At 38.4% G+C, this 20,193-nt stretch overlaps 3 protein-coding genes across 3 annotated transcripts in view; 1 reads left to right on the top strand and 2 right to left on the bottom strand.

Annotated features, from left to right (window-relative positions):
* pcsk5b (proprotein convertase subtilisin/kexin type 5b) overlaps nt 1-1,546 on the top strand; it is a 120,189-nt gene extending 118,643 nt beyond the window's left edge. Inside the window, exon 37 of the mRNA XM_058069532.2 lies at nt 1,057-1,546. Within this exon, the coding sequence (XP_057925515.2) occupies nt 1,057-1,493 (437 nt within the window). The 3' untranslated portion in view covers nt 1,494-1,546. The remainder of the gene's footprint in view (nt 1-1,056) is intronic.
* Nucleotides 1,547-4,650: 3,104 nt separating this feature from the next.
* On the bottom strand, nt 4,651-8,357 carry rfk (riboflavin kinase). Its single transcript, XM_058069533.2, has 4 exons — nt 7,850-8,357; nt 6,787-6,938; nt 6,496-6,598; nt 4,651-5,083 (listed from the first exon to the last, which is right to left on the bottom strand). Exons 1-4 carry the CDS (start codon nt 7,947-7,949, stop codon nt 4,926-4,928), a joined length of 513 nt encoding a protein of 170 aa, XP_057925516.2. The 5' UTR covers nt 7,950-8,357; the 3' UTR covers nt 4,651-4,925.
* A 10,501-nt stretch (nt 8,358-18,858) lies between these two features.
* foxb2 (forkhead box B2) lies at nt 18,859-19,843 on the bottom strand. The gene has a single exon (XM_058071050.2). It carries the CDS (start codon nt 19,831-19,833, stop codon nt 18,859-18,861), a length of 975 nt encoding a protein of 324 aa, XP_057927033.2. The 5' UTR covers nt 19,834-19,843.
* Nucleotides 19,844-20,193: the final 350 nt, after the last annotated feature.

The raw sequence follows: 20,193 nt of genomic DNA, 5'->3' as shown, positions 1-20,193 counted from the left end.
TGGTCTCATAATATTACATCGTAAATACACAACTTTTTTCTCGTAAATTTATGATGCACAAGGTTTTTTTTCATATTACAAGAATAAAGTCATACATTTATTAGACAAAAAGTCAATTTGAGTTTTATTATATTTAATATTATATTTTCATAATGGTTTTTTCTTGCACATTTACGAAAAAATAAAGTCATACGAGGAAAAAGGTGGTACATTTACCATTTTAGTTTTTTCTCATAATATGACAAGTCACAAAGTTACAAGTTTTTTTTTCCCTTGAACATTAAACAGAATAAAATTAATCGTAAATGTACGACTTTTTTTCTTGAAAATTTACGATGAAAAACGTATTACAATTAGAGTTTTTGTCTTATATTATTACATTTTTGTAATGAGTTTTTTCTTGCACATTTACAACAGAATAAAGTCGTAAATTTATGGAAAAAAGTCAGTTTTATTATATTTAATATTATATTTTTATAATGATTTTTTTCTTGCACATTTACGAAAGAATACGAAAGAATACGAAAGAAAAAGGTGGTACATTTACCATTTTAGTTTATTCTTATAATATGACAAGTCACAAAGTTACAAGTTTTTCTTTTTTTTTTCTTGAACATTAAACAGAATAAAATTCATCGTAAATGTACGACTTTTTTTCTTGAGAATTTACGATGAAAAACATATTACAATTTGAGTTTTTGTCTCATATTACATTTTTGTAATGAGTTTTTTCTTGCACATTTACAACAGAATAAAGTCATAAATTCATGAAAAAAGTCAATTTTACGATTTGAGCTTTTTCTCATAATATGTCAAACTTACGAACTTTACGAAAATAAAGTAATACATTTATGACTTTATTCTGGTAATATTATGAGGTTTTTTGTACATTTACTGTGAAAGGTTCTGTAAATTTACGACTTTATTCTCGTAATCTCAGATTTTCTTGGGGGGGGGGTTAGTCGTGTCTGTTCTATTTCGGAATGACGAGATTTCCTGAGAATGTTCCAGACAAGATGGCTGGTCTTGACTCGCTTGTACTGCTCTTCTTTCCAGAGGACTGCGTCCTCAGCGTCAACTTCGTGAAGAGAAACGCTGACGATCTGGAGGCCGATATCGCCGCCAGGCTGACCGTCGCCGTCTTTGTCCTGCTGATCCTGTCCGTGGGGGGCGGGGTCTTCATCTTCCTCCACCTTCGCTCCAAGTCGTATCCCGTCGCCGCCTCCGCCGTGCCCACCTTGAATGGAGGCTACCTGAAGCTGGACAACAACGAAGATGCAATACGGCAGCAGGTAAGCCCCGCCTCTTTTGGCGAATACAGCGACCGCATCATCGATTGTGAGGACGGAGATGATGAAGACGACGATGAGGAGGATATTGTTTACATGGGGCAAGATGGCACCGTCTACAGGAAGTTCAAGTATGGACTTTTGGATGATGAGGATGACGACATTGAGCTGGAGTATGACGATGAGAGCTACTCCTACACCTGACCACGGACACGTGGACTTGAACTCCACTCTATGGGATCCGACACGTTATGATATTATCCTTACTGTGGGAGAGGAGGGCAGTGATACCGTATCAAGGGAAGATATCAACATGTATTACACTTTTTTAGCAATCTGTCCATTATGGTAAGATCACTGTATCGCAATACTGTCAATATTGTGGGCAGATATCACATTCATGTCAATCTGAAGCTGCTGAGATACAATAACCGTATTATGATACTGTTGATATTGTGGGCAGACATCACAGGAATATAAATCTGAATCTGCTGATACAATAACCATATCACGATACTGTCAATATTGTGGGGGAGATATCATGGTGATATCAATCTGAACCTCTTGATACAATAACCGTATCATAATACTGTTGATTATTGTGGCCAGATATCACAGTGATATCAATCTGAAGCTCCTGATACAATATTATTATGATAACAGTATTATGATACTGTTGATATTGTGGGCAGACATCACAGTGATATCAAACTGAAGCTGCTGATACAATAACCGTATCATGATAGTGTTGATATTGTGGCCAGCTATCATAGTTATATCAATTTGAAGCTGCTGATATGATAACCGTATCATGATACTGTTGATATCAAACTGAAGCTGCTAATACAATAACCGTATCATGATACTGTTGATATTGTGGGCAGATATCACTGTGATATCAATCTGAAGCTGCTGATACAGTAACTGTATCATGATAGTGTTGATATTGTGGCCAGCTTTCACAGTTATATCAATTTGAAGCTGCTGATATAACCGTATCATGATACTGTTGATATTGTGAGCAAATATAACAGTGATATCATTGTGAATCTGCTGATACAATAACCGTATCATGATACTGTTGATCATTGTGGCCAGATATAACAGTGATATCAATCTGAAGCTGCTGAGATGCATTAACCATATCATGATACTGTTGATTATTGTGGCCAGATATCACTGTGATATCGATCTGAAGCTGCTGAGATACAATAACCGTATCATGATTCTGTCAATATTGTTGCCAGATATTACAGTGATATCAATCTGAAGCTGCTGATACAATAACCGTATCATGATACTGTTGATATTGTGGCCAGATATTACAGTGATATCAATCTCAAGCTGCTGATACATCATGATATGATATCACAAGCACTTTTCTGGCAAAGTGCTACTATCATGATACGGTCACAGATATCACAGGGATATCAGTCTGAAGCTACATGGACACAATAACTAATGTCTTAATATTTCATCTTGTAAAAATACATTTTTTCCATTATTTTTGAATTTTCTTGTTTAATCCTGTTTTAGAATGTGGCTCCGGGGCCACACCTTGGACACCCCTGGTGTACTTTATGTTCAAATACACAGATATACACTTTGTTGTGCTGTTTTTGCTGATATTATGGTCATTATATCACAGTCATTGTGGGACGAGGCCTTGGGGGGGGGGGGGGGGCACTTGACTTTGACGACGCCACCTGTTGTCCCCAGAGATTAGGACGCTTCTCACAGAGACAAAGTAGACCAAATATTGGTGCTTTGATGATAACAGATGCTGTGACTGGACCCTTGACTGTAGTTCCCATCAAATGCATTCGGAAAGACTTATTGTGTTCTTCCCACCAAAGACGTCACCCCGTGGTCTACTTCTTAAAGATATATTTACTACGTATAGAACGTAAATACACACAGCTTTATTACATCAGTCCAAAAGCTTTGTAACCAATTGACAGGAAAGATCATTTATACACACGGATACTTTCATCAAGGAAAATACAGTAAAGTCCCAAGTATCTCCTGCTTGGGGTTTCTTCTAGGACCAGGTCATCACGTATCATGATACTGTTGATATTGGGGCAGATATCACAGTGGTATCAATCTGAAGCTCCTGATACAATAACCGTATTAAGATATTGTTGGTATTGTGGGCAGATATCACAGTGGTATCAATCTGAAGCTCCTGATACAATAACCGTATTATGATATTGTTGATATTGTGGGCAGATATCACAGTGATATCAAACTGAAGCTGTTGATACAATAACCGTATCATGATATTGTCAATATTGTGGGGGCTATATCACGGTGATATCAATCTGAAGCTGTTGATACAATAACCGTATCATGATACTGTTATTGTGGGTGGATATTACAGAGATATTAATCTGGAGCTACTGATACAATAACCGTATCATGATACTGTCAATATTGTGGGCAGATATCAATCTGAATCTGCTGATACAATAACCGTATCATGATACTGTCAGTATTGTGGGGGGCTATATCACGGTGATATCGATCTGAAGCTGTTGATACAATAACCGTATCATGATACTGTTGATATTGTGGGTGGATATCACAGAGATATTAATCTGAAGCTACTGATACAATAACCGTATCATGATACTGTCAATATTGTGGGGGGCTATATCACGGTGACATCAATCTGAAGCTGTTGATACAATAACCGTATCATGATACTGTTGATATTGTGGCCAGATATCACTGTGATATCAATCTGAAGCTGCTGAGCTACAACAACTGTATCATGATACTGTCAATATTGTGGGCAGATATCACAGTGATATCAAACAAGCTGTTGATTCAATAACCGTATCATGATACTGTCAATATTGTGGGGGCCTATATCACTGTGATATCAATCTGAAGCTGCTGAGATACAATAACCGTATCATGAGTCTGTCAATATTGTGGGCAGATATCAATCTGAATCTGCTGATACAATAACCGTATCATGATACTGTCAATATTGTGAGGGGCTATATCACGGTGACATCAATCTGAAGCTGTTGATACAATAACCGTATCATGATACTGTTGATATGGTGGGCAGATATCACAGTGATATCAATCTGAAGCTGTTGATACAATAACCGTATCATGACACTGTTGATATTGTGGCCAGATATCACTGTGATAACAATCTGAAGCTGCTGAGCTACAACAACTGTATCATGATACTGTCAATATTGTGGGCAGACATCACAGTGATATCAATCTGAAGCTGCTGATACAATAACCGTATCATGATACTGTTGATATGGTGGCCAGATATCACAGTATCTCCTGCTTGGGGTTTCATCAATGATTTATAAATCATGTTTTAAGGGGCTCGCTCTGTTAAGTGGACTTTATTCTTTGAGGTTTCGCAAGCTGGCACAAACAAATGCATGAACAGGAGGGTGAGAGGGGTCGGCCTTGTGTAATAGTCCCAAAAGTCTCCTCGGTTGGTTGCATAGCGTCCTGGTGTGCCGTGGTCCTACACAATAATGCCCAGACTTCACCCCCACACTGGGGGGGTGTTTGAAGTGTTGACAAGATTTACGTTGAATCGTGCGTGTTGTCTCCTCACAGCTAATATATAAAACAGAAACAAAGTAACGACTCTCAGTGTCCGTTCATGATAGTCTGTGAGGACGAGGAGGGGGGGGTGGAGCGTCGTCCGCCGGTGAAGAAGTTGTCCTCCCTCAGCTTGATGTGATCGGGCAGCTCCAGCTGGACCTTGGCCTCCTCGATGTCGCCGTTGATGGCGGCGATCAGCGCTTCTGCCAGGGCAGAGATACATGTGAGTTGTGGCGCCAGGGGTCAAAGGTCACTACTTTTCCCTCACAGCAGTAGGTAACTGCATTTTTTTGGGCTTTACCGCTAATTAAGTCAATTTTTTTTTTTTTGCATGTTTGTCACACTTAAATATTTCATATGTAAATATTGGTCAATGATAACTTGCAATGAGTCTCTTGAAGCGAGCGTTGTGGAAGAGTTTTGCAGAATTGGGGGGGGGGGCAAATTTCTGAATTTGTGGGTGTTGGTGTGGCCATGGTCTAAACCAGGGGTGTGCAAACTACGGCCCGGGGGCCACATGCGGCCCACCAAGCATTTGAATCCGGTCCGCCAGTTGTTTTCTAAGTATTTCAACTTTTAACATCCAAACTGGCAACATGACTTGCAAGTCGGATGTCTTATTTAGTAAAAAAAAAAACTGTAAAATTAAATGACAGTTTGATGTGGTCTGATGATTAAAGTGCTGCTGAAAAAAGTGACATGAGAACATACAGCTAATAGTATAACACTTTTACTGATAAAAGACAAATAATTCAAGGAAAATCATAAGCATAAAACAGTGTGTGTGTGTGTTTAATATAATATAAATATAATTTTGTTAACTGAAAGCGGCCCACGAGTCAAAATATTTGCCCACCGTGAAGAGCCTGTCATCATGTGACATTACTATTCAGTCTTGGGGAGGAATGGGGGGAGGGGGGTTGGCCTGTGTTTTATTTATTGCATCCAACAAGTCAACAACCAGTCAGACGGTGGCTGGTAGGGGTGCGTCTTGGCAACAATCTGGCTATACGATATGTATCATGATACTGTTAAGGCGATTTTTGGGGGTGTTTTTCTTGTAGTTAAAGATTATTTACTGGAAAAACTGAATTACACCAGCAATATGCACTTACTAAACACATTTTTATTCCATTAGAACAGTATGTTATGCTGTATCACAAACTTTCCTCTGTAAAAACTTAAAGTGTAGCATTTGGATAAATAAAGCTTTAACAAAAAACATAAAAACAAATAAATTATGTCTCAAAATCCTGCTCAAATGTTCAAATTCTATTAGCTGTGAAAAAATGCAGAGTATACAGTCCCTGACTTATCCACCATCAGAACAGTATTTTTGTGGAACAAAGTAACTAACATCAGTAAAAAGTCCTTTTAGGATGCTTGAAATAAGCATTATTTAACAAAATACCTGCAATATCACAGTAATACTTTTGTAGTATACAAAAGGACCATTGCTTGCTAGCGGCAGGTCCTCATGGGGTCTCGCTAAGTGGACTCGCAGATTTGTCGTTTTTCCCGAATACTTTATTCGGGAACGACACATTTTACAAATCGCCGAAATTATATTTTCTTACACTCCTAGTGTAAGTTGTGAGTGTGCGAGTGCGGTTACCTAGCGAGTCGTAGCTTCTCTCCGGTCGGATGTAGCCCACCAAGACCACACTGAGGGTTTCCCCGTAGAAGTCCTCCTTGAACTTGTGGATCACATGAGTCTCCTAGGAGGCACCAAAAGAGAACAAGGACAAGTTGTGACGAATGAGAACATGACTAATAAGCGTGCTAATAATAATAAATCGGGCAGCTCCAGGCTAACGGCCACAGGAAATGTTCTTTCAGCCTTCCTCCGTGCCCATTAAGTCTCTGAAACGGTCTTTGTTGGGAGGAGTCCATTGCTGGTACCCACCATGGACTTCTTGGTGTTTTTGTAGTACGGGTTCCAGCCGATGCTAATCACCATTTTGTGCACGTCGCCGTTTCCCACGCAGGCCCAGCCGTAGTAGATGCCCGTGCTGATGTCCGCCGGCAGTTTGTCCACCACCGCGTCTGGGAAGTTGGCTGAAGGGAGGACGGTGGACCAATAAAATCATTAGGTACGCCTCCATGCACAATGTAATACCACGGGTGGAGCCGATGCAAAAATTATTACACGGGTGGTGCATTATCACGCTGAAAGTTTGTGAAATGTGTATACTATAAATATTAAGACGATATTTTTTTGCGTGTGAACCTATTTTATTTACATTGATACCTCGCCATGTTCAAACACGATGGGTTTATTTAGCATAATAAAAAATAAAACGGAGTCCCTTTATCCCCTGCCAGGTGGATATGCTGATGATGCGTTTATTTGTTATTTGGTGTTTGTAGTAAAATAACGACTGCTAAGATAACATTAGCCGTGTCTTGTGTAAACAGCGTTTGCCAAAAATAGCTGCCTTTATGTTAATAATCAACTAGGTAACAATCCCATTATCTCCAATTTAAAAGATAAGTATCAAAACCAAAGAGAGATTTAACCTATATGCCATCACGTTAATACAAAACACATTATCGACTACTACCAACTTCCTGTTTGAAATGTACATATACCCATTTAATTTATTTGCTTTATGCATGCCAAACTATGAAAAAAACGTATTGTTTTAACATGTTTGTTTTTCTGGAACGGATTCATTACATTTATATTATTTCTCATGGGAAAAGTTGATTTGGTTAACGTCCGTTGTGGTTGGTCCGACCTGCTAACAAATGACGCAAACCAAGGTTCCGCAAGACTGAACAGTAATAAAGATTAAAGATTCCCACTATAATTATAATTTTAAGTAAAAAATATTACTGCGTACCACTAGATGGAGCCCGCGTTGGTACCATCGATTGGGAATTTATGTAACGTAACTTGAAAGGCAAGTTGTCCTGTCAAGCAAACATGGCGGCCTTTTGAAAAATAAACAATACAGTCAACGTACCTGTGGGAATCCCCAGCTCCTTGCTTCCTCTCCCGAAGCCTCGAATGACCTCTCCCCGGCAGAAGTAGGGCAGACTCTTCATTCGTGGAAGTCTAATCATCGCTGATGATGACGTCCACACTAAACTACAGCTACTAGAGGTCTCTTTATAAAGAACCGTTAACCCCCGACAGTGTCCGGAAGTGAAGGCCGACTTTAGTTACTTATCGTTGGCTGTGAATGAGATAGCCACACGGCTGGGTCAAGCTAGTAGTCACCTGTAACTGTATGGAAGAGAACGTTCACCTGCTATATGCTAGGTCGGCTACAGTTAGCATAAGCGAACACGGTGCTAGTTTTTAGATTGGAATTAAGTTACATTTGTTTTCTGTCCTCGTCTCGGCTCTGCTCTTCTAGCCTTCAGTTGTTAACCGAGGTCCAAGCGTGACGACACCAAGCAGGCACAGCAGCCAAGTGAGACATGTTAAAGTCTGCGGACGGCGGTCCATCCAGTTTTACGTCTTGTGACGTCATCACCCCGTGACCGGAAAATGGCCCCATATGGCGCCTTTGAAGTGCTTGTACAACGGGGGCGGGAAAACTTAAAAAACTGAGTTGAAACTGAAGGTGAATACAAGTACAACCAACATTTACCGGTATTTACGTAAAATATATATTTTACCACACGTGTATGGCACTAGACAAATAAAAATGTTAAAATGGTAAATACCGTATTTCTAGTACTATTCATACATTGTAGTTTTATCGGAATATTTCATAAACACGCTTTAGAGACATCACTTTTGCATAATAGGGGAGCTTTAACAGGCTTTTCCACTAGAGGGCGCACTTGGGTTGAATTTCATGGCCGGTTGAATCATATTGGAGATACAAAAGTTGTCATTTATTGCAATGTGTATCATTTAAAATATATATGTATATATTAACAAAAAATTTAAATAATTTAAAAAATATTTTAAATATATATATTCATTAAATATATATATTTAAATATATATATTTATATATATAAATAGCATTCGACTTATTCCCTCACACAGTATGTTTGATCCTGGTAAGATATTAATGTTGATTGTTTCCATTATGTTCAAATATGATTATTTTTTATGACTTTATTTTGCCAGCCATCCAAACATCTACTGAGATTTTCCAAAAAAATGCACCCTGGTCGTGTCCATTCCGGAATAAAGTTCAGTAGAAGAGGACCTATTCCCTATTCACATGATATGAGCTACTTATTCTGAACAAATGATGATTCCACTAATGACCCATTAGTAATCACTCAGGTGATTACACTAAATGAAAACATATTTCTCAACATTAGATCTCATTTCAGCCAATGAAGCCCCTTAAGTGCAACACAGTGAGCCTTAGTAATAGCAATGTTCTGCCATAATTGACTGATAAATACATCACCACGAGCCACGGCATCCTTAGCCTATGTGGAGATGATGAATACATTGTAAGGACGTGGGCGGCGGCCCCTGGAGGGCCCCCGGGAGGGCCCACGGGGTCAGGAGGCTTTTTGCGGATATGAAGCTTGACTTTATTACGGCAATAAAAGCCCGAGTGCTCTTTGTAATGCTAAATGTTCCATGATTGGGAGTCAGAGGAGCACCGCGTTTGAACGTGTTGCTGCTCCAATTAACGCTAACAAGAGGGAAGCGCGTTGTTGCTAAACACAGCGTCAGCGACTAGCTTAGATGACATGTAACAATAACAATATTATATATCAAAATAACTACTTTGAGGCCAAATGTCCAGAAAAATAATTTGACCATAACCGCAGCAGTCTGCTTGATGTAGAAAATGTCGAAAGAGCTCCATGTTAGCTTGTGTAATTATACGTTTTGATGTATGACACGTCTGTAATTTCATCTTGCAAAATAGCAGCCCAGAGCTAAGTGACCTTTTGGGAATCCTTCCATACAAAGAAGTCGCTATGGACACCTCCACTCTGTTTTCAGGTAAGGTGAGTCTTTTTTTTTTTAGAGAGAAAGTGAGCAGAATCACCATGACAAACGACTCAAAGTGCTGATTCAGTTACTGCCTGATAAGAGGGAGAATATACCACATCTGACAAAAAAGGAGGGGGCACCTCTTACAGTTTTTATTACAGCATTTTGTCATGGGTTCCAAATTATCCATAGGTATGAATGTAAGTGTGGATGATTGTTTGTCTATATGTGCTCTGTGATTGGCTGGCCAAATTGTGTCAGTACTTACTGGAATTTACCTTTTACCCTCATGGAACCGCAGCGCTTTCCAGTGCTGACAGCACTCGTGCAGTCGTACGCAATGATCTTGCTGCTCACTTGTGTTGCCAGCTGTTTATGTAGCATTTTAACAGACCTGTTTCTAGACTCTGTAGTTGCATTTCTTCCATTATTGGTAATGGGTTTCATTCCATTTGAACATGCATCAGATTACAATTGAATGCATCCCATAATCAGTTCACAGTTCCACATGTCCAAAAGGAGTAGGAAGAAGCAAAGCTTATTAAATCCTACCCCTCCATCTGGTACTTTTACAATCAGTAACTGTTACATTTGTTCACTTCCTGTTTTCATAATATAGTTTTAGGTTTTTTTTGTTACGTACCGAAGTACAAGGTGATAATATGATAATATAATCTGACCATACAATGACATAATGGGTACCATAGTAACCGTCAATATAGTGATATACGTATATATATATATATATATATATATATATATATATATATATATATATATATATATATATATATATATATATATATATATATATAAATGGCTCTCTTAAATGGCTTATTTTCTTTCATTATATCTACTAAGTGTTAAGTGCTTTTAGCCTTGTTTTTAGCTCTGAATGAATGTATGGATATTTTATTTTAATGCATTGTCTACTCAATTATTATTTATTTTTTTTCACTGTATAGCGTCTTTGAGTACTGTGAAAAGCGCTATACAAATAAAATGTATTTTTATATTATTATTATTATGATTAAAGGTGACTATAGGGGTGTTATTTCATGTTTGGAGGTCTCTCATATATATATATATCAAAATAACTACTATATATATATATATATATATATATATACAGTAAAGTCTCGTTATATTGATATCGGTTATAACGAATTACTACTTATTACGATACTATTTTCATTTCCCAGCAAATTTCTAGTCTTTTATGATATAATTAGTTCCGTTAGTACGATACCCGGTTATTATGATAATCCGGTTACTAGGATGCCCTTTTCATCTCCCGCCAGCCAATTTGGTCTGCTTATATCGATACAAAAGCAGCTTAAATCAATCTTTGCTTAAGGATTTCAATGCCTGCAACAGAAGAACCAACTGACATAGCATACACACCTATTCCAACGAAGACACAAGCGTACAAATACATGTATTTAATTGTGTTGTATTCAGATATCTTTTTATCGCTTGCAATAATCACTGTTTTTCATATGTACATGCTGGCGTTCGTGGTTTCTCTCGTGTGTATAGATTCTATACTGGCATGTGTTTGGCCAGCTATGTGGGGCGGGTTGAGCATGACCTGTGAACCAGGAAGTGCGGGAATCGGTGTGTGTGCTGCGCTCTGGTGGTGGAAGTGTGAAAAATAAAGTTGACTGGAAGCAGCCGTTCGCCGTGTTCTTTTTTGGTATTGAAATCCTTAAGCAAAGATTGATTTAAGCTGCTCGACATTGTTCTATACTATAGAACAATGTCGAGTGTATTATTGCCCACTTTTAATGCAGTTCGGCGCAGGATCGGATATATCGACAGTCCGGTTATATAGATATTTTTTCAGACTCCCGACAATATCGATATAACGAGAACTTACTGTATATATATATATACCATATATATATATATATATATATGAAAGCCCTCTAAACATGAAATAATATATATATATATATATATATGAGAACCCTCTAAACGTGAAATAACACCCCTATAGTCACCTTTAATAATAATAATATAATAATACATTTTATTCATATAGCACTTTTCAGAGTACTCAAAGACGCTTTACAGTGTAGAAAAAAGAAATAAAAAATTGAGTAAAAACAGAAAACGATGCATTAAAATAAAATATCCATACATTCATTCAGAGCTAAAAACAAGGCTAAAAGCACTTAACACTTAAATAAGCCATTTAAGAGAAGCAGTGACACCTGGTGGCCAGTGTAGATGAAAATCTTGTATTTTCAACAAAATATATTTTCATTTTCAACATTTTTATGCTGGAAAATGCACAATTTTATGTAACATTTGCTTAAATATGCATTTTCTTTGACCAATAATCGTCCGTCATCAACCAGGAAACAGCCATCATTTATTAATGAATTAATTTATTAATGAATTTATTTGTACGTGTTTTATAGTATTGGGCTAGGTAGTGTGTGTGATATCTTAATGAAACATATCACCAAACAGTTTCAGAGTGATGAAAAAAATAAGCTGCTCATTATGATGTCCTGCTCTTCCTAATCATTTAAAAAAAAAACTCATGTAGAACCCCCCCCCCTGCCCTCTATGAAGTGTGGTTAATTACCACTAATGTATCATTGCCTATTCAACGCTTGTGACAGTAACACACCTCTGACCTCCATCTTTTATTCATTCGTTCATAAACCTTCGCAGAAATGATTTGTTTTAAAGTCAAATTTAATCCAACAATCGCTTTATTTGAACTTGCTTTCCTACGCCACTTTTGGGACCTATAGGAAAATTGGCATACAAGTACTATATACAAGTACTGTATAGTTGTATACCAACTCAGGGCCCTCTTGAAAATCTAAAAAAATGTCCGCAGCCCACTTTTGTCCTATAAACACTACATAGACAAAATGCTGCGTTCTCAGAGCATTATTATTATTATTATTATTCATTCATTCATTCATTTTCTACCGCTTTTTCCTCACAAGGGTCGCGGGTAGTGCTGGAGCCTATCCCAGCTATTATTATTATTATTATTATTATTATTATTATTATTATTATTATTATTATTATTATTATTATTAATTCATTCATTCATTCATTCATTCATTTTCTACCGCTTTTCCTCATGAGGGTCGCGGGTAGTGCTGGAGCCTACCCCAGCTATTATTATTATTATTATTATTATTATTCATTCATTCATTTTCTACCGTTTTTCCTCACGAGGGTCATGGGGGTGCTGGAGCCTATCCCAGCTATTATTATTATTATTATTGTTGTTATTATTATTATTATTATTCATTCATTCATTCATTTTCTACCGCTTTTCCTCACGAGGGTCGCGGGGGGTGCTGGAGCCTATCCCAGCTATTATTAGTAGTAGTAGTAGTAGTAGTATTCATTCATTCATTCATTCATTTTCTACCACTTTTCCTCATGAGGGTCGCGGGTAGTGCTGGAGCCTACCCCAGCTATTATTATTAGTATTATTATTACTATTATTAATTCATTCATTCATTCATTCATTTTCTACCGCTTTTCCTCATGAGGGTCACGGGGGTGCTGGAGCCTATCCCAGCTATTATTATTATTATTCATTCATTCATTCATTAATTTTCTACCGTTTTTCCTCACGAGGGTCACGGGGGTGCTGGAGCCTATCCCAGCTATTATTATTATTATTATTGTTGTTATTATTATTATTATTCATTCATTCATTCATTATCTACCGCTTTTCCTCACGAGGGTGGTGGGGGTGCTGGAGCCTATCCCAGCTATTATTATTATTATTATTGTTGTTATTATTATTATTATTCATTCATTCATTTTCTACCGCTTTTCCTCACGAGGGTCGCGGGGGGTGCTGGAGCCTACCCCAGCTATTATTATTATTATTATTAGTATTATTAATTAATTCATTCATTCATTCATTTTCTACCGGTTTTCCTCACGAGGGTCACGGGGGTGCTGGAGCCTATCCCAGCTATTATTATTATTATTATTGTTGTTATTATTATTATTATTATTCATTCATTCATTCATTTTCTACCGCTTTTCCTCACGAGGGTCGCGGGGGGTGCTGGAGCCTATCCCAGCTATTATTATTATTATTAGTAGTAGTAGTAGTAGTATTAATTAATTCATTCATTCATTTTCTACCACTTTTCCTCATGAGGGTCGCGGGTAGTGCTGGAGCCTACCCCAGCTATTATTATTATTATTATTATTAGTATTATTAATTCATTCATTCATTTTCTACCGCTTTTCCTCATGAGGGGCACGGGGGTGCTGGAGCCTATCCCAGCTATTATTATTATTATTCATTCATTCATTCATTTTCTACCGTTTTTCCTCACGAGGGTCACGGGGGTGCTGGAGCCTATCCCAGCTATTATTATTATTATTATTATTATTATTATTATTATTAATTCATTCATTCATTTTCTACCGCTTTTCCTCACGGGGGTCACGGGGGTGCTGGAGCCTATCCCAGCTATTATTATTATTAGTAGTAGTAGTAGTAGTATTAATTCATTCATTCATTCATTTTCTACCACTTTTCCTCATGAGGGTCGCGGGTAGTGCTGGAGCCTACCCCAGCTATTATTATTATTATTATTATTATTATTATTATTAGTATTATTAATTCATTCATTCATTCATTTTCTACCGCTTTTCCTCATGAGGGGCGCGGGGGTGCTGGAGCCTATCCCAGCTATTATTATTATTATTCATTCATTCATTCATTTTCTACCGTTTTTCCTCACGAGGGTCACGGGGGTGCTGGAGCCTATCCCAGCTATTATTATTATTATTATTGTTATTATCATTATTCATTCATTCATTTTCTACCGCTTTTCCTCACAAGGGTCGCGGGGGTGCTGGAGCCTATCCCAGCTATTATTATTATTATTATTATTATTATTATTATTATTATTATTATTATTATTATTATTATTATTATTAATTCATTCATTCATTTTCTACCGCTTTTCCTCACGGGGGTCACGGGGGTGCTGGAGCCTATCCCAGCTATTATTATTATTATTATTATTATTATTATTCTGGATTGAAATGAAAGCAGAATTGAGAATTAATTCTCATAGTTTTCATAACTGCATTCAAGACAGTGGAGCTACGTTCCAATCATAAACTGTATAAGGTTCAGAAAATATTGTGACAGGTCAATAACACTCAATAGGTTATTACTTAGGCCTATAAATATATTTTTTAATCGTGCAATAAATATTTTACAATAAAAATTATTTAAAAAAATAATATTTGCAAAAATTAATCTTACTTTTAATGATCGCTCATGCCCCACCTGCAGTACCACCACGGCCCATCAGGTGGCCGCGGCCCACACTTTGGTAATCACTGTTAACAAGTATATAAAAGTCTCTGAAATAATTCTTTTTAATAATGTGATGCCAAGCTAACCAATAATAAATAAATAAAATACTTCTTAGTATTAATGCATTAAGTGCTAACCCTCATCTTTCTAGCGGCCTATTTGATTGAAGGAGAGAAGGTTACTTTTTGACCTCTCAGTGACCTTGGTAGGCTATTGCATCATCCAATAATAATACAGTATTTTTAACAGTGTAATGCAGGGGTGGGCAAATATTTTGACTTGTGGGCCGCATTGAGTTCACAAAATTGTCCGGGGGAGGGGGGTGGGCAGAACATATATTTAACACACACACACACACACACACACACACACTATTTTATGCTTATAATTTTCTTTGAATTATTCATCTAATTTTATCAGTAAAAGTGTTATACTATCAGCTGTATGTTTTCATGTCCCTTTTTTCAGGAGCACTTTAAACATCAGACCACATCAAACTATGTCATTTAATTAATTAATTATTATTTTTTACTAAATAAGACAAGTCATGTTGCCAGTTTGGATGTTAAAAGTTGAAATACTTAGAAAGCAACTGGCGGGCCGGATTCAAACGCTTGGTGGGCCGCATGTGGCCCCCAGGCCGGAGTTTGCCCACCCCTGCTTTAATGCTTTAAATGCTTTAATGCTTTAATTCATTCATTTTCTACCGCTCATCCTCACGAGGGTCGCGGGGGGTGCTGGAGCCTATCCCAGCTGTTGGGGAGAATATCCAATAATAATAATAATAATAATAATGCTCTTTAATACAATTGAAAAGCCAGCATTTAAAAAAATGCTGCAAAGGTTTGACAGACAGTACAAATTCATTCATTCATTCATTCATTTTCTACCGCTTATCCTCACGAGGGTCGCGGGGGTGCTGGAGCCTATCCCAGCTGTCGGGGAGAATATCCAATAATAATAATAATGATAATAATAATAATAATAATAATAATAATGCTCTTTAATACAGTTGAAAAGCCAGCATTTAAAAAAATGCTGCAAAGGTTTGACAGACAGTACAAATTCATTCATTCATTCATTTTCTACCGCTTATCCTCACAAGGGTCGCGGGGGGTGCTGGAGCCTATCCCAGCTGTCGGGGAGAATATCCAATAATAATAATAATAACAATAATAATAATAATAATAATAATGCTCTTTAATACAGTTAAAGTCAACATTTAAAAAAATGCTGCAAAGGTTTGACAGACAGTACAAATTCATTCTTTTATCCTCACAAGGGTTGTGGGGGTGCTGGAGCCTATCCCAGCTCTTATTATTATTATATTATTATTATTATTATTATTATTATTATTCAGGATTGAAATGAAAGCAGAATTAAGAATTAATTAATTCACTGGAGCCTATCCCAGCTGTCTTCGGGCGAGAGGCGGGATACACCCTGGATGGTGGCCAGCCAATCATAGGGCACATATAGACAAACAACCATTCACACTCACATTCATACCTATGGACAATTTGGAGTCGCTAATTAGCCTAGCATGTTTTTGGAATGTGGGAGGAAACCGGAGTACCCGGACGGGGAGAACATGCAAACTCCACACAGATATGGCCGATATGGAATTGAACACGGTGGGTGGGCTCTTGATCATTTAGACACAATTATCTTTCCAATACTGTGCAGTTTACTTTCAATAGTATCGTCCTTTACGGTTGTACTGTACATGTTCTTGTTCACATGTGAGGGGTGCGCTCACCCCCAAAATTTCCCAGCATGCAATTTAAGACCCTTATCCAACTCCATGTTGGGCAATAATGTCAGCATTATTACTCCTCTTATTGTGTTTTAATTAGCGTCTTTTAATTCCACACTAATGCAGGGAGGGCGATTAGAAACAGTACAGCCTGCTGATCAGGGAATTAACACACACACACCTGAAGGGACATACACTTTTGTCATTCTTCTTGTGGAGACGTTCAGGAGATAGCCGAAGATAAGTTATTTTGAAAAATAAAAAAAAGCGTCTTGTTTGATTGTTTTTATGTTTTTTTTTCCACTCCCACGCTTCCTCTCTGCTGGTGCATGTCAATTATTTGTTCAGAGGCTGGTGTGACAATGGCGTCTGCTTCAGGAGCCTTTGGGATGCTAAGCAGAGTAGAGTGGTGTTGGTGAGAGGGAGTGGGGGGAGTGGGGGGGTGAATATAAGTCACCCTCGCCAGTGGACTCAACCTGGCGCTTTGTGCCGCCGGAGAGGAGACGCTTCAAAGCCGCCATTTAAACGCCACAAAACAAAAGAGTCAAACTTGATCCCATCGCCCCCCATTTTTTTGAAGTCCTCCTCCGGTCCTGAGAGGGACATCATATGCATCAGCCCAAATGTGATTTATGTCGTGTTGGCCACACTTTTACACGCAGGGAGAGGTCACGACTCAAATAGTGACACCCCCCCCCACCTGATTTATGCTTAAATATTCTATGCTGTAATATTCTATATGTTATAATTTCACATCTCTTTTATATATTTGAAATATGAACGCTCCATGAATTGTGTTGTCCACCAGGACTTACCAGCATTTTCTATTTAAATGTAAAATATATCATATTTACTCTGTAATGATATTTGTAAATATATCAGCATTTTTACAGCATAATAATAATAATAATAATAAAATGTAAACAAATAAAATAATAATAATGCTCTGAGAACGCAGCATTTTGTCTATGTACTGTTTATAGGACAAAGGTGGACTGCGGACATTTTTGGACAATAATATTAATAATAATAATAATAATAATAATATAATAATAAAAATAACACTAATAATAATAATAATAATAGTAATAATAATGCTCTGAGAACACAGCATTTCGTCTATGTACTGTTTATAGGACAAAGGTGGACTGCGGACATTTTTTGGACAATAATAATAATAATAATAATAATAATAATAATAACACTACTACTACTACTACTAATAATAATAATAATAATAATAATAATGCTCTGAGAACACAGCATTTCGTCTATGTACTGTTTATAGGACAAAGGTGGACTGCGGACATTTTTTGGACAATAATAATAATAATAATAATAATAATAATAATAATAATAATAATAATGCTCTGAGAACACAGCATTTTGTCTATGTACTGTTTATAGGACAAAGGTGGGCTGCAGACATTTTTTTGTGGACAATAATAATAATATTAATATAATAATAATAATAATAATAATGCTCTGAGAACGCAGCATTTCGTCTATGTACTGTTTATAGGACAAAGGTGGGCTGCGGACATTTTTTTTGGACAATAATAATAATAATAATAATAGTAATACCCCAGTGTAATGAAATGGATGTCCGATTAATAAAGCCATTCAAATGACACCCAGTAATTATTAATTCTTTATAAATCTTCACATAAAGACATTTTTAAGCATTATTACAGCAAAGCAAATGTTTCAAAAGTGCAACACGGAAAAGAAAAAAAAATATAAATATGATTTCCATTGAAATGATGTTGGAGGAAATGCAAAAAATAAAAGCACACAAAGCAAATTTTTTTTTTTGGGGGGGGGGGGCTCCTGTTTCTTTGGGTTCAGCATGTCGATTGTATTGAACTGGTAAGTACCATCACAAATAAAGATGAAAATTATTATAATTTTTTTGTTGTTTGTTTTTGATCAACTTTCCTCCATTTTGATGCAGTCCGCATTAAGACATCAGGAGGGCTGCCGCCGGGTGGAGGAGGCTGCCCTTCCCCCCCATCGCATCACCTTTCTCCATCACCGAATGAGAGGAGGAGGAGGAGGTGCACAGCTGCACCGGGCTGGGCTGCATCCCGCTCAACCCGTGCACCGGACCCAGAGACGGGGTGGGCTTTATCGGCACCGGCACGGCGGGTATCACGGGCCCCGTGGCGCTGTGATGGTACAGACTCTTCCCCGGGACTCCGAAGGGTGAGTATTCTGGAGACGGGGGCAAAGTCATCCCCCCGACGGACTCTGACAGCATCCCAACGTGGGGCCACATCAGCTGCGGTGGCACCGGGTAACCCAAGTGGTGCATGACCGAGGTGAGAGGGAGCCCGCCCGCCATGACACCCTTGTAGTCCCGGCTGATGATGTTCTCGATGGCGAACGGGTGTTTAAAGCCGCCCGGCTGGGAGCAAGCGATGCCTGCGTAGTTTTGGAAGTGAGGAGGCAGGCGCCCCACGCCACTCACCTGTCCCACCGCGGGCTCCTGATGCCCTGGGGCCGCAGCGCCCAGCTTCCCCCCCGCATGGAGATGATGGTGGTGATGATGGAAGTAGTGCATCATGGAGGAACTCTTACAAGCCATGTGCTCGGCTCGGAGCACCTTGAAGCGCTTCCGTCTTCTCAGGAAGCTCCCGTTTTCAAACATGTCCCCGCAGTCCGGGTGCAGAGCCCAGAAGCTGCCCTTTCCCGGCTGGTCGGGTCGTCGTGGGATCTTGATGAAGCAGTCGTTGAAGGAAAGGTTATGGCGGAGGGAATTCTGCCAACGCTGGGTGTTGTCTCTGTAGTACGGGAAACGCTCCATGATGAACTTGTAGATGTCACTCAAGGGGAGCATCTTCTCTTGGGAATTCTGGATTGCCATAGCTGTGAGGGAAATGTAGGAATATGGAGGCTTCTGGTCACTGTAGGAGTTCTTGCCTGGTCGTGGCATGACTTTTCCTTGTTCTGAAGCTCTAGTCTCCGCTCCGATTTCTTTCCAAACTTTTAAACCTTTCAAAATCTACTTCCAAGTGCTGTGAAATTCAGAAGAAGCTATCCATGATTTGGAAAAACTCCCTTTGGTCTGGTCTTCCTGCTGGAGGATGCTAAAAGTTGTCAAGGCTCACTTTGTCGGTTTTAGCGGCTGAAGTTTCATCTCTCTCGTCTTCTGCCTCGCTCCTCTCCTCATGTGCGATGTTGCCCACCCGAGCACCGTTTTTTTTGTGAGACCCCCGCAGGTCTGTGACGCCGCTATTATCCAGACACTTAAATACGACACGCAAGAGAGGGGGGGGTGTTGATGTGTGTGTGT

This window comes from Doryrhamphus excisus, linkage group LG3 (genome assembly GCF_037039965.1).
Source record: "Doryrhamphus excisus strain RoL-2023G ecotype Guam linkage group LG3, RoL_Dexc_Guam_v1.1, whole genome shotgun sequence".
NCBI lineage: Eukaryota > Metazoa > Chordata > Actinopteri > Syngnathiformes > Syngnathidae > Doryrhamphus > Doryrhamphus excisus.
The sequence above is the reverse complement of the archived record's forward strand: the minus strand, read 5'-3'. Positions and strand labels throughout refer to the sequence as shown.